Source organism: Mesoplodon mirus (genome assembly GCF_964341445.2).
Source record: "Mesoplodon mirus genome assembly, chromosome: 6".
Lineage (NCBI taxonomy): Eukaryota > Metazoa > Chordata > Mammalia > Artiodactyla > Ziphiidae > Mesoplodon > Mesoplodon mirus.
The window spans coordinates 135,926,748-135,941,476 of NC_138982.1; the positions used below are offsets into that span (position 1 = coordinate 135,926,748).

Genomic DNA, 14,729 nt, shown 5'->3' on the forward strand with positions numbered 1-14,729 from the left:
GCTCCCGCCTTCACCACCTCCCCATATCCAGTTGATCTACTTCAGTTTGTTGAAAAGACTTTTTTCCTCCAGTGATTTGCCATTGCCAAAAATGAATTCACCAAACGTGCAAATCTATTTCTCAACTCTTTGTTCCATTGATCTGGTACGTCTGCCTTTACATCAGTCCCAAAAGGTCTTGGTTATTCCATTGCTTTTTTAGCAAATCTTGAAATCAGGTAGAATAAATCCTCCAATTTTGTTCATTTTAAAAATTACTGTGGTTATTCTAGGTCCTTTGCATTTGCAAGTAAATGTCAATATCAGCCTGCCAATTTCTACTTAAAAGCCTGCTGCAGTTTTAATTGGGATTGCATTGAATATATAGATCCATTTGGTGGGAATTGCGATTTTAGCAATATTGAATCTTTCTGTCAACATAGTATATCTCTCCATTTATTTAGGTCTTCTTTAATTTTTTTTAAGCAATATTTTGTAGTTTTCAGCATAGAGACCTTGGCCTTGGATGTCTTTTGTTAAATTTATACCTAGGACTTTTACATTTTTTTGGCACTGCTATAAGTGGGATTGTTTGTCTTAATTTCAATTGCCAATTATTTGTTGTTCATATATAAGAATTCAGTTGATATCAACCTTTCATCCTATGATATTGCCAAGTTCACTTATTGTACTATTTTGTAGATTCCTTGGGGTTTTCTGTGTAAACAATTATATCATCTGTAAGTAGAGTTTTATAGATTTTTTAAAAATCTTTTTTTTGTCTGCTTGTTTTTCTTACCTTATTTCAGGGCTAGAACCTTCAAAATAATGTTGAATAGAAGTGGTAAAAGTAGGTATCCTTGCCTTCTTCCTGATCTCTGCGGGGGGAAATTTAGTCTTTAACCTTTAACTATGATGCTAGCTATAGGTTTTTCATAGATGCCCTGTATCTGTTTGAGGAAGTTTCCTACTAATCTTAGATTTCTGAGAGTTTTTATCATTCCTAGGTGTTGAGGTTTTGCCGAGGCCTTTTCCCCCACATTTATGGAAAAACGATTATATGAGCTTTTTGGTTTATTCTGTTAATATGGTTGATTACATTAATTTCAAATGTTAAATTAACCTTGACTTCTGCATAAACCCTTGGTTGTGTTTTTGCCAACATATATCCTTTTTTATATATTTTTGAGTTTCAGTTTTGAATTCTTCTTTGGTGAAGAATTTTTGCATATTCTTTACAGTCTTGTTCTGTAATTTTGGGGGGATAAAGCTCAAAAGACATATGACTTGTCAATTTCAAGGCCATTATGAAGATTGTGAGGTGAAAAACTAAAATTTTTTGGAAAATTATCAAGCTTACCTACATAATATATTGACTAAGAAATAGTGGAAGAACAGAATAGCAGCTGTAGTTTTTAAAGGGAATTGGCAGTGAGAAGTGGCCTGCTTCATAACTGGACTCATAGACTTCCAGTTCATTGTGGTGGCTTGACCACATGTGTTTTCTCTTCTCCTTTCCTGATGTCTGCCATAATCACATAGTCAGCTAAAAGATGTTAACTCCTAAGGAAAAAGATAACAGTAGAGAAGATAGTGACAGAAGATTTTTTTTAATATAAATTTATGCATGTATTTATTTATTGGCTGCGTTGGGTCTTTGTTGCTGCGCGCGGGCTTTCTCTAGTTGTAGCGAGCAGTGACTACTCTTCATTGTGGTGCACGGGCTTCTCATTGCAGTGGCTTCTCTTGTTTCGGAGCACAGGCTCTAAGTGCGTGGGATTCAGTATTTGTGGCACATGGGCTCAGTAGTTGTGACTCGTGGGCTCTAGATCGCAGGCTCAGTAGTTGTGGCACACGGGCTTAGTTGCTCCGCGGCATGTGGGATCTTCCCAGACCGGGGCTTGAACCCATGTCCACTGCATTGGCAGGCAGGTTCTTAACCACTACGCCATCAGGGAAGTCCCCAGTGACAAAAGATTTTGACAATTTTTTGTAAAGAGAAACATAACTTTGGAAAGGAGTGTTAATTTGAGTTCAGAGGTAGATAAACAGCGCCTACAAATAAAGATGAGGTCAAGCCAGCTTGTCCCAGGCCCATAGTGCTTGGAGGCTCCTGGCATTCCTAGGTCAGTTCTGCAGCTGAAAATCGAAATTCTTCAACAGTATGTGTTTCAGACATTTTGAAACATTCTCTCCTGCACCCCCAGCAGACAGGTGACTACGTCAGCCCCCTTCCTCTGGGGACATATGAAGAGCACTAGGCCAGAGATGCTCCAGACTAGAGGGGTGAAACATGGGGTTGAAAATAAAGGGATTGTATACAAGTCCACCCACTGAAGTTAGGCCCCTCACTTCTTTCTCCCTTCTCCACTCCTCCCCAGAAGCCAGCTGGAATACCACATCTAGCTGAATATAGCTTCAATAGAAAAAATCTACTTACTGACATTTGGAGATCTCCCAATGAACAGATGACTAGATATATCTGATCAGCATAGGGAGAAGCCCATCAGTTAATAAACCTGCCACCCATGCCCAGCTTCTGAGCATTGTTTTAGTGCCTCCGTCTTAAATATGAAGGTGCATCCAAGGATCACCAGATATATGAGGAAAGCCTCAAAAGTCAAAGAGAATGACCCTAAACGAACTATCAGTGAGCAAACAAAAACGGAATCAAATGATGCAAGAAACAGAAGAAAACTAAAGAGTAAAATGTAAAAAAAAATCAGAAGAATAAAAGAAGTTGTGTCCATTTAAAAAAGAGTTGGGGGAGAACACTAGGAATAAATAGTTGAGAACAAGATAGAGCTTTTGGAATTTTAAAATTCCATGGACAGATGAAATTGAGTATTAGGGCAAAGGGACTGTCACTTTTTAATTCTAAATTTATCTAATTTTTTTCTGTTACTATTTAGTATTCATTTTTAACTGTGTGCACTTACCATGTTGTTCAGTTAAGCATAAGGAAAAATATTAAGTTTGGATTTTTTTAGTTGGGGATGAGGACTGGCTTGGTTTCACATTGACTGTTCATGAGCAAATAATACCTGATGGGGATATTTGAGCCTGGGTTTGTGTTTGGTATTCTGGGCAGACATTAGTGTAATATGCATTTTAAAGTAGCAATCGCAGACAATGTTTTTCATAAAAGCAGCACAGGCTGTGGAGTTTGCTTCCCCTGCTCAAATCCAGCTTGGTCACCAAATGTGTGATGTTCTAATCACTTCACCTCTCTGATTCTCATGTTCTTCGTGTATAGTATGGAATGGTAATATAGTACCTATGTCATAGGGCTGTGATACGATGGAAAGAGATAAGGGACTTCCCTGGCGGTCCAGTGGTTAAGACTCAGTGCTTCCACTGCAAGGGCACAGGTTTGATCCCTGATCAGGGAACTATTGTGCATGATGCACAGTGCAGCCAAAAAAAAAAAAAAACCAGAGATAAGACAGTGCGCAGCATGTAGTAAGTGCTCATTAAAAAGAGCAGTTGTTGGGGCTTCCCTGGTGGCACAGTGGTTGGGAGTCCGCCTGCCGATGCAGGGGACATGGGTTCGTGCCCCGGTCCGGGAAGATCCCACATGCCGCGGAGCGGCTGGGCCTGTGGGCCACGGCTGCTGGGCCTGCGTGTCCGGAGCCTGTGCTCCGCAACGGGAGAGGCCACAACGGTGAGAGGCCCGTGTACTGAAAAAAAAAAAAAAAAAAAAAAAGAGCAGTTGTTGTAACCATGAAGCAGATGGAGTAGTATATGTAGATGGTTAGGGAAAAGATATATTTAAAAAATAACAAATACAACAATACAATTAATGAGATAATAGGCTGTCCCGAGGTAATAGTATCACTCACCAGACTGAAAGCTTCTTGCTGCTGGAGAGCCTTCCGTTCACATTCCTCAGTGCCCATCATTGCACCTGGGACTGAGAAACTGCGCAGAGAAGGAATGAAGGAATGAACCCTTAGTGGTAACATTCATTTGCAGTGCTACCCCCTAACTCTAGTATCAGTCTTCAGGTCATTAAGACAGCATGTTCGTGTGTTTATAAGTACCTAGGAGTGAAGTTTTCATAAACTTAAATGTTGCATTTCAATTACAGGCGTCCATTAGCAAGGGGAAAGTAACAGAAACATGGCTCAGTTTCCAACACCTTTTGGTGGTAAGTTTTCAAAGATCTTCCTTTTTTAATGTACTTTGGAATCGCATTTTTTAAAACTTAGTATTATGACAAATTTCAAATATTCACGTAAGTAGAGGGAATAATAGAATCAACCCATCATATAGTTTCAGTGATTATCAATCAACTAATGGCCAATATAGTTTCACCTGGATTCTTTTGAGCACCTCTCATACATCAGATCATTTCATCCACAAACATTTTAGTGGGTGTTTCTAAAAGATAACAGTTTTAAAGATATAACTACAATACTGTTACCACTCCTGTAAAGTTTCTAGTAATTCCTTAATGTCTTCAACTATCAAGTCAGTGTTAAAATTTTCCCTGATAGCCTTTAGATATTTTTCGTTGTTGTTGTCACGGTTGGTTGGTTCAAATCAGGATCCGAACAAGACACATACTTTGCAATTAGTTCATGTGTCTCCTAAGTTGCTTTGTTAGTGAACCCTTCTCCATCCCTGTTTTTTTGGTTTTTTGTTTTGCAATTTATTTGTTGAGGTGACTGGGTCATTTATTCTGTACTTTTTCTTTAGACTGGATTTAAAGCATGACATTTTTGTTTTACTTCAGTTTATCTGCTTCAAACATCAATCTGCATAAAGTGTGTTTTTCAGGTAATTTTCCCTAAGATTATTAGGAAAGTGTTAAATGTTGGTTTTGCTTACTGGCCAAGTTTTGTTTTGTTTTAAAGAGAGCATGCCATATCAATGAATTTCTCTTGGCAGCTGTCGAACCTAGCCACCATGAAGAGAGTAAGGCAGCATAAAGCCCCATCCCTGTGATCACATCTGTAAAAGTCTCTGTGAAATTCTAGTACAGAAGTCTGCAACCTTTTCAAAACCAGTAGTCTTACTGTTTTATTTTCTGTTTTGTTTTGGTCCCCCTTCTTAATTACTGAGCAAGTTTTTTCTTTGTTTTGTTTTGCTTGTTTGGTGGGGTTTGCTTCTGTTTGACAAATTTTGACAGGGCAGTAGAAGTTGCAGGACTGTAAGGCCTGTGAGGGTAGGGATCTGATCTATTTCGGTCACCATCTTATCCCTAATGTCTAACACAGTGTGTGGCACATAGGAGGTGTTCAACAAGTCTGTTTTCAGTGACTGAATGAATTGCTGCTCTGCCTGTCGCTGTCATATCAGACCCTGCAGAGAAGGGAGATTTCAGTGTTTAGACGTTTTGCTTGTATGCTTGGCACCTTCACATACTGTCTGTTCCCACCTTTTGGGAAAATGTCTGAACTTCTGAAAACCTTCTACCTATGTAATCTAGAGCTATTTGGTGAATTCGTTTGAGAAAACCTAACACTAAAGTGAGGACAGTCTCAGAAACAAGGGGATATCTGATCAGTCCAAGAACTGAAACTGAAGAAGGACTTAAACCCTGTTCCCTTTGGTTTGCCATCGTTTTTTTTTTCAGGATACCCATTTTTAAAAACAGCTTCAGTGAGTTATAATCTACATGCCATAAAATTCACTACAATCTAGTATTTGAATATTTTTATCACTCCAAAAAGATTTTCATGGAATCACATAGGATACTAATTTAGTGAAGCTCAATTTTTCCATAACTTTCACTTGTGGCATTTAAGATATCTGAAAATACTGTTTTAAATTAGACTATTGATTTGTAAATCAGTCTGTTTATGTAAATAAATGATGATTATTAACATGTCTTCATACAGTCCTGCTAACTACAGGGTTATAGGACAAGTTTTTAAAAAAAGAGTTTGTGTTAATATCTTTTTTTTTTGGCCTGCTTTACTCTTAATTTTCTTTTTTTTTCCTTTAAAAAATTTTTATTGGCATATAGTTGATTTACAATGTTGTGTTAGTTTCTGTTGTACAGCAAAGTGAATCAGTTATGCATGTACATATATCCACTCTTTTTTAGATTGTTCTCCATATAGGTCATTACAGAGTATTGAGTAGAGTTCCCTGTGCTATACAGTAGGTCCTTATTAGTTGTCTGTTTTATATGTAGTAGCGTGTATATGTCTACTCTTAGCTTTCTAACTTTATATTCAAAACTTCCAAGGACAAACAGATGGTAACTTGTCAAATCATTTATAACATACTGACAGTATCTTAAGGTACTATGGAAACTGTGGGTGTGAGCACTTTGTTTTTCTTTTCTCATTGAATAATTTCTTTGTCTTTTTTGGATTGTAGGTAGCCTGGATATTTGGGCCATAACTGTAGAGGAAAGAGCAAAGCATGATCAACAGTTCCATAGTTTAAAGCCAATATCTGGATTTATTACTGGTAATTGGAGTCAGTATTTTTACATTTTTACTTATCATAGTGCATATATCTGTGGAAAATCTATTATGCAGAGTGAAGGTGGGCACATGTGATCAGGGGTACACTTTGCCTATTTTGCCTTAACCTGGAGTCTGTATTTTTACAGTTGCTTCTCCTCCAATGCACTCAAGTCTGTTTTGTAGTTTTTAATGGATGCCAAGTCACTGTTTTAGGCATATCACTGTTGGGAATTGGTTAAGATTAATGGACCAGGGGCTTCCCTGGTGGCACAGCGGTTGAGAGTCCGCCTGCCGATGCAGGGGACACGGGTTCGTGCCCCGGTCTGGGAGCATCCCGCATGCCGCGGAGCGGCTGGGCCCGTGAGCCATGGCCGCTGAGCCTGCACATCTGGAGCCTGTGCTCCGCAGCGGGAGAGGCCACTGCAGTGGCAGGCCCGCGTAAAGGAAAAAAAAAAAGATTAATGGACCACATTCTTTAAGTAATTGTAGCATTGGACTGTGGTCCTTGAGCAAAAACACATCCTTAATTCTGATCTTGAACTGGCTTGAGTAAATTAACAGATTATGAACATTAAAAAAAATGTTCTTATTGCTATGTCCTTAAAGATCCTTTTGTACTTTGCCTTTTCTAATCTCTTTCCTGTTTGATGACTCTTCAGGAATTAGCTTTAGAAGAAATGGGATCTAGATTTCCTGGGAACTTGCTTTTGTGTGTATTTGTTTCACTTCTCTTTAACCTACTAATTCTTAGTCCTGATGTGATTCTTTTAGTCATTGTTACTAACTCTCCATAAATATGTTAGAAGTACCAAAAATCTGAAGTGCAGGTAAATGGGAATGGCAAAGAACTCTTTTGTAAAGTAGAAGTATGAGTCATCAGTTTCTTGAGGATTTCTGTAGGTTCACTTTGTTGTAATGTGTAGCTGTTACCATTTTAATTACTAGCAGATTAATTAAAGTGGACAGTCTACCCCTACACAATGGTAGGCCCTTTTTGAGATGATTTTTTTTTAAGTGTTACATTCTAAAGTCAGTGCTGATGGATTCATTTTGCTGTTATTTATAAACTTATCATTTGGCTTTTAAAATGTATTCTGTTCAGTATTTACAGGATTATTAACCTCTTTCTTTTTGTAATTTTGCCATAAGTGGTTTTCTGTCAGCTGCTGTTTTCTTATAAAACTTTTTCCATTTAATTTACAGGTGATCAAGCTAGAAACTTTTTTTTTCAATCTGGGTTACCTCAACCTGTTTTAGCACAGATATGGTAAGTTGGAACTTCATACAAGCAGAAGGTTATAAACTAGTCCAGTAATATCTAATCTTACTTTCTTAAGTTACAGAGGAGAACATGTATTTCTAGTCTGAAATACCCCACTGCTTCTTACCAGACAAGTACTTCTGAAAAGTGTCTTTCTGGTATGGAACTTTAAAAAAAAAAAAAAAAGTAGTGACATTTGCAAACTAACTGTTACAAAGTTGAACTTCCAGTTGAGAAATCTACATTTTGATATTTTCTCACCACTTTGTTTTTTTTTGTTTGTTTGTTTTCTGGGTTTTTTTTGGCCACACCATGCAGAGTGTGGGATCTTAGTTCCCCACCAGGGATTGAACCCATGACCCCTGCATTGAGAGCACAGAGTCTTAACAACTGGACTGCCAGGGAAGTCCCTTTCACACCACTTTGTTTTACCTTCATCCACATCACCCATATTCATCTAAATGGTCCACATTTCTTGCTTTATAATGTGATAGTTCTGTATCTTTCATTGAATAAAAGGTAAAGAAGATATTTGAGGGTTAATAATGGAATAACCAGTGAAAGAGTGAAATAACCAGTATTCATTACAGTGTTGTGCAAGGTGAGCACATAAAAAATATTGTTGAATCTCTTGATTAATTAGCACAAATAAGTGTTCAGTCTTTTGAAACCACAGAAAAGAAAGAGAATGAATGAAAAAGACTGGCAAATACAGTTTTGGGTTCTAGGTTTATGACTTTGGGAAGCCATGCTGAATTCTTTGGCTAGGAAGCCACGTTTTCCTGCAGTGTATGGTTCTTACAGTTAGTACATCATTTCCCTGGGTTCGTTAGTGTTGTGGTGGCAGCTTGTTATGGTGAAAAGAACACATGATTTGTAGTTGAATCCCATCTGTACTACTTTCTATCTCTCTGATTTGGAACATGTACTTACCCCCCCCCCCAGCCTCAGTTTTCACATCTAGAAAATGGGAAGACACATGTTTCCTTACAGGGTTATTGATTGGATTAGCAGAGAAACTGTATGTAAAGGACTTAGTGTGGGCCCTGGCACATAATAGAGCCTCAAAACAAAACCCCAGAAAGGTACTGGGCTTGCCAAAAATGTTCGTTCGGGTTTTTCTGTAAGATGTTACGGAACGCAAAAATAAAGATTGACATAGTTCCTTGTTGCCTTTAAGCAGAGTCTACAGAACAGAGTCTAAGCTTGATTATAAGTGTTGTCAGTATGAAAATCATTTACTATGTTCTGAAATAGCAAACCTTTCATGGGAAATTATATATTATTTGTGTGTGGATTTATTTGAATTGAAATTAAATGATACCAGATTCCTGTGCTTTTTTTGGTGTCTGCTTTATTTTCTGTTTCCTGGTTGTCAGCATTGGGCTGCCAGACTGTCTCTTTCAACTGTGATACCCTTTTCGTGCTAATGTCTCATCTACTTTGAAGTAGAAAATTCAGATAACCAAGGTTTTTGGAATTACTTTTATTATTTTTTTATTAATTAATTAATTTTTGGCTGCATTGGGTCTTCGTTGCTGCGGGCGGGTTTTCTCTAGCTGTGGCGAGTGGGGCCTGCTCTTCGATGTGGTGCACAGGCTTCTCATTGCAGTGGCTTCTCTTGTTGTGGAGCACAGGCTCTAGGCGCACAGGCTTCAGTAGTTGTGACATGCGGGCTCAGTAGTTGTGGCGCACAGGCTTAGTTGCTCCGCGGAATGTGGGATCTTCCTGGACCAGGGATCGAACCCATGTCCCCTGCATTGGCAGGTGGATTCTTAACCACTGTGCCACCAGGGGAGTCCCTGGAATTACTTTTAAAGTAAAGTAAAAGACACACACACACACACACACAGAACACTCATGTACTTGTGAGCACAGGGACACTGACCTGTTGGTTAAGTGCCTAAGTCTAAATGCAAGAAACTTGTGACATCTGTGTTAAATTTCTTTTTGCTTTGTGTTCTGCTGTGTGATTGTTTTTCACACCGTCAGCCAAGATCACTCACTAGAATCTTCCTTTCCCAGACTTAGATTCCTTCACTGAATTCTGCTTTTATACTGTATTTCCAATCGATGAAGGTTCATTCAAGAAGCAGTCTTGTAATGAATACTCTGCTGCAAGGAAATCGCACTTAACATTTATTCATTCAACAGTGGAAAAATATTTATCAGATGTCTACTATGGGCCTGTGCCTGTTGTAGGCGCTGGGAATACAGCTGTGAACAAAACTGACAAAATTTGTGCTTTCATCGAAATTGCAATCCAGTGGAAGGAGATGGTCAGTAACAGCATAAAAACTGTCACATGTTAATAAGTGTAATGGAGAAAAATAAAGTATTATTTAGTAAATTTCAGTTCTTTCAATTAAGACAGTTAATTTTCCAAACTGTTTTGTTTTTTTTTTTAACCAGAGTATACCAAAGTCATTTTTACCAACTTATTCTTTTCATTGTGAAATTTTTTTAACAGCGAAGATAATGAGTCTGCAGACTTAGGTTAAATCAAAAGTGTTCTTTGTCTTTAATTTTTTTGTGACATTTTGTTAAATAAATTTGTGATGGCATATTTTACTTTCATCAAGAATTGCTATCTGGGGAAAAAAAACAAAATGAAACACACCTCTAAGAATCTTTTCCCAAAAGCAGTATTGCTGAAAAGTCGTTGGAAATTTCTCGAGCCACAGATATCCTGCTAAGATGCTGGAATGGTGTGGTGCAGAGTGTGAGGAACTTCTGTCTTTCGGCACCAGCTCTGATGCTTCTTCACTTTGTAAGCTTGAGCAATACTTCACCTCTTCAAATTTCGGTTTTTAAATTTATAAATAACAGCTGACCTAATGAAATAGTTTTCCCTCCCTATCTCTCATGCTAATCTTTTGTTCTCATGTGGTTTTTCTGATGGGATCATAGGGAAAGTCCAATGCCCCTTTTGGTAGAGAGAGGAGTGGGTTTGAGTCTAAAGTTTTAGGCAGTCCCTGTGTCATTCCTCTGGGGAAGAAGAAAATTTTGGATTGAGAATTAGGACCTTTTTCTAGTTTCTCTTTCTCTCTGGGCCTTACTTTCTTTGCTCTGGACTTCCGTTCAAAAGTATGAGTGATGTGCACAGCTGGGAAATATCTTTTGGAATCCATGTAGAAATTATATTCCAGTTAATTAATTTATGAGCTTTGGAACTATAACCTACTAATACTTTGGAACTACCTATCTCTCCAATTCAGTTTCCAATTAAGAATACAGGAAAACTTGAATTCTCCCTCAGAATGGAGTCAAGTCAGTGTGTGTAATGCCAAATTATAACTGTGGCCAAAGATGATACATCTTCCTAGAAATTGTCTTGCTAATAAGAACTGGAAGGAATAGGGCCAATATCCTGTATCCTTTTGGCAACTTAAATGCTTAACATTGTTGCAACCTTGGTCTGGTGTGGAGACAGAGAAGAAGAAAGCAGAGGGCAATGGACAAGAGCCTTGAAGGCAGAGGAAAGCAGAGATGGAATGAGGACTTTGGAATCAGAGGCAGTAGCTAGGGACCACAGAAATGGGGATTAGAAGCTCTTAGGGCAAGAAATGGGGGGAAGAGAGGGAGCACCACCTAGAAATGGGCCGGAGAGGAGGAGGAAGCCAGAGGCATAAGGGCAGAAATTAGAACAGCTTGGTGATCTGGCTCAGGGATGGGGCAGGGGGCAAGACCAACACCTGTGTGGCACCTTTGGATGCTATCTTAGGATACCGCTGAGCATATGTCAGGAGGGCCTTCAGCCCCCAGCAAGATCAGTTTGCCAAAGTCATTTACCCCCCAAAAAAGTCATCCTGGACATTCCTGAGTCTTCACCATCTCAGTTCATGGCGCTGAGCATCTACCCGGCTGCTGGAAGCCATGCCCGATTCCTCTCTTTTCCTTACCCTACACAACCAATCCATCAGCAGGTACTTTTGACTCCATTTACAGACTGTATCCCCAACCTGGCCATTTCTTTCTGTGTCCTTTGCTACAATCCTAATTTGTCATAGTGGGCCTAATAGCTGGGCCCACTATTCGAGCGTTCTGACTGGAGTCTCTCACACTTGCCTGGTTAGATTCCATTCTCCACCCAGCACCCCAACAATCTTTTGAAAAAGTAAATCCGTTTAAAACTCTCCACTGAGAAGAAAACCCAAAGTCATGACCAAGGCCACAAGGCCCAATATGATCTGGCTCTTGCTTTTTCCCTCTTCTCCTATTTTGTACCACTCCCTTCCTCAATTTTTGCACTCTGGTTTCACTGACTTTTTTCTATCTTTAAATGGATTCTTTTGGCCTCAGGGTCATTGCACTTGGCATTTTCTCTTCCTATCATGCAGCTCTTCTAGATCGTCACGTATTTGGCCGATTACCCTTCAGGTTTTGGTTCACCTCCCCAGAGAAGGGCTTCCTGACCACTAGTCTAAAGCAGTTCCCTCTCCCCACCTGCTCCGAAGAACATCTTCTCTTTCCCATCACCTTGCTTTATTTCTTTTTTGAAAAATAAATTTATCTATTTTATTTATTTATTTTTGGCAGCATGGGGTCTTCCTTGCTGTGTGCTGGCTTTCTCTAGTTGCGGTGAGTGGGGGCTACTCTTCGTTGCGGTGCGCGGGCTTCTCGTTGCGGTGGCCTCTCTTGTGGAGCACAGGCTCTAGGCACGTGGGCTTCAGTAGTTGTGGCACACGGGCTCATTGCAGACTGTAGAGCGCAGGCTCAGTAGTTGTGGCGCACGGGCTTAGTTGCTCTGCAGCATGTGGGATCTTCCTGGACCAGGGCTTGAACCCATGTCCCCCCTGCATTGGCAGGCGGATTCTTAACCACTGCACCACCAGGGAAGGCCTTGCTTTATTTCTTAATAGCACTTACCGTGTGGAACAATCTGACTAGTTTTCTTGTTGAATGTCTGCTTGCACTGAAACAAGCTCTGAAGGCAGGAACCTTGCCTGTCTTTTTCTTAATTGTAAGCCTAGTTCCTGGATAGAGACCTTAGTAGGTGACCTGTTCAAAAATATTTGTTGGAGAAATCCCTGGTGGTCCAGTGGTTAGGACTCCGTGCTTTCACTGCTGTGGTCCAGGTTCAATCGGCCAAAAAAAAAAAAACAACTTCGAATGAATAAACAAACAGATGAGTGAGTGACTGTGGGAGGTGAGCAGCCTGTGATGAGCCTTTGTGGTTGAAGTAGGCTCCTAAAGGAATCTGTTGGCTTCAGTTCTGGTGTAGTGAATGAGACTGAGCGAGAGGAGGCCCACCTTTTTTCCCTGAGTCCTATGATACAAACAAGATAGTTGCAGAATTTCTACACTCCTATCCACCACAAACAACAAACCTATTCAGTGGCGTTCAAGGTTACTTCATAGTTCTTTTGTTTATAGCCTGAGGATATATGAAGTACTGTGTTCAGAAGTTATTTAGATTAGTTTTTTTCCCTTCTTCCTATGTGGACATGTTACTTATTTAAAATACTATTAGGTTGATTTGGGTTTTTTGCTTGTTTTTTTGTTTTTAATTAATTTTTATTGGAGTATAGTTGATTTACAATGTTGTGTTAATTTCAGGTGTACAGAAAAGTGTATCAGTTACACATATACATATATCCACTCTTTTTTAGATTCTTTTCCCATATAGGTCATTACAGCATACTGAGTAGAGTTCCCCATGCTATACAGTAGGTCCTTATTAGTTACCTATTTTATATGTAGTCATGTGTACATGTCAATTCCAGTCTCCCAATTTATCCCCCCCTCCTTGGTTTATATGTTTTTGTTTTTATTTAGTTTAGGGATCTGCTCTCATCTTTGTGAACTTAATTTTATGTTTTGAATATGTAACACATTAACAAGATTCCAAAAGCTAAACTCTACAAAAGTGTGAACTCAGAGAAGTGTCACTCGCTGTCCTATTGTTTCATCCCATTCCCACTTATTTTATTAGCTTCTTATTATCCTTTCTTTGTTTATTTCTGTGGGAAAAAAGCATGTCCATAATATGTGTGCAAATTTATATTTAAATTATTTCCTCTTCCTTCTACTTTGAAAGTAACCTCCTATAAATGTTCTTTTTTTCTTTACTTCTCTCACTTAACAATGTATCCTAGAAATCACTCATAACATTCCATAGAGATCTTCCTCATTTTCTTTTTACAGTTATATAATACTTATTGTTGAAGATATACCATAGTTTATTCAACTAATTTCCTGTGTTTTCTGCATTTGGGTTATTTCTAATATTTTGCAATTACAGATAATGCAGCAAAGAATGAGTTAAAGCATGTATTTTTGTATTGTTGGAAGTGTATCTTCAGGATGAATTCCTAGGATTGAATCACTGTGTCAAAGAGTAAATGCATATGTAGTTCTGTAGGTGTGGCCAGATTTTCCTATACTTGGAGTTGAAGCACTTTTTCCCACGGACAGTATGTAAGAGTGCTATGTGGTTTATTTGTACAAATCAAACAGAAAACTTACCCTTAGTATTCAGCATACTTGTGGACCTTTCCTCATCTCAGCCATGCCTGTTGTTATATATAGATTTTTTTAAAATTTTATTTATTTTTGGCTGCATTGGGTCTTCATAGCTGCGTGTGGGCTTTCTCTAGTAGTGGCGAGCAGGGGCTACTGTTCATTGCAGTGCGCAGCCTTCTCATTGCGGTGGCTTCTCTTGCTGAAGAGCACAGGCTTTAGGTGTGCAGGCTTCAGTAGTTGTGGCGCATGGGCTCAGTAGTTGTGGCTCGCGGGCTCTAGAGCACAGGCTCAGTAGTTGTGGCATACGGGCTTAGTTGCTTCAAGGCATGTGGGATCTTCCCGGAACAGGGCTTGATTCTGTGTCCCCTGCATTGGCAGGTGGATTCTTAACTGCTGCGCCACCAGGGCAGTCCTTATATATAGATTTTTATATCAGACTAAACACTGTATTTAAGATCAGTTTGTTTTCAGGAGTCATAAATAGCTATTTTGTCTTATTTTTTATTAAAAATATTTTTTATCATACTTTCTTTTTAACTTTGGAAGTTTTGTGAATTTAATTTCAGGATCCTCAGACTTTTAGTTAGTCTTTTGGGGAG

At 39.1% G+C, this 14,729-nt stretch overlaps 1 protein-coding gene across 1 annotated transcript in view; it reads left to right on the forward strand.

The window, feature by feature from the left end:
* Positions 1-14,729, forward strand: part of ITSN1 (intersectin 1) — a 244,597-nt gene that overhangs the window by 63,734 nt on the left and 166,134 nt on the right. Inside the window, exons 2-5 of the mRNA XM_082625531.1 lie at positions 789-829; positions 4,070-4,129; positions 6,313-6,405; positions 7,608-7,671. Of these exons, the coding sequence (XP_082481657.1) occupies positions 4,102-4,129; positions 6,313-6,405; positions 7,608-7,671 (185 nt within the window). The 5' untranslated portion in view covers positions 789-829; positions 4,070-4,101. The remainder of the gene's footprint in view (positions 1-788; positions 830-4,069; positions 4,130-6,312; positions 6,406-7,607; positions 7,672-14,729) is intronic.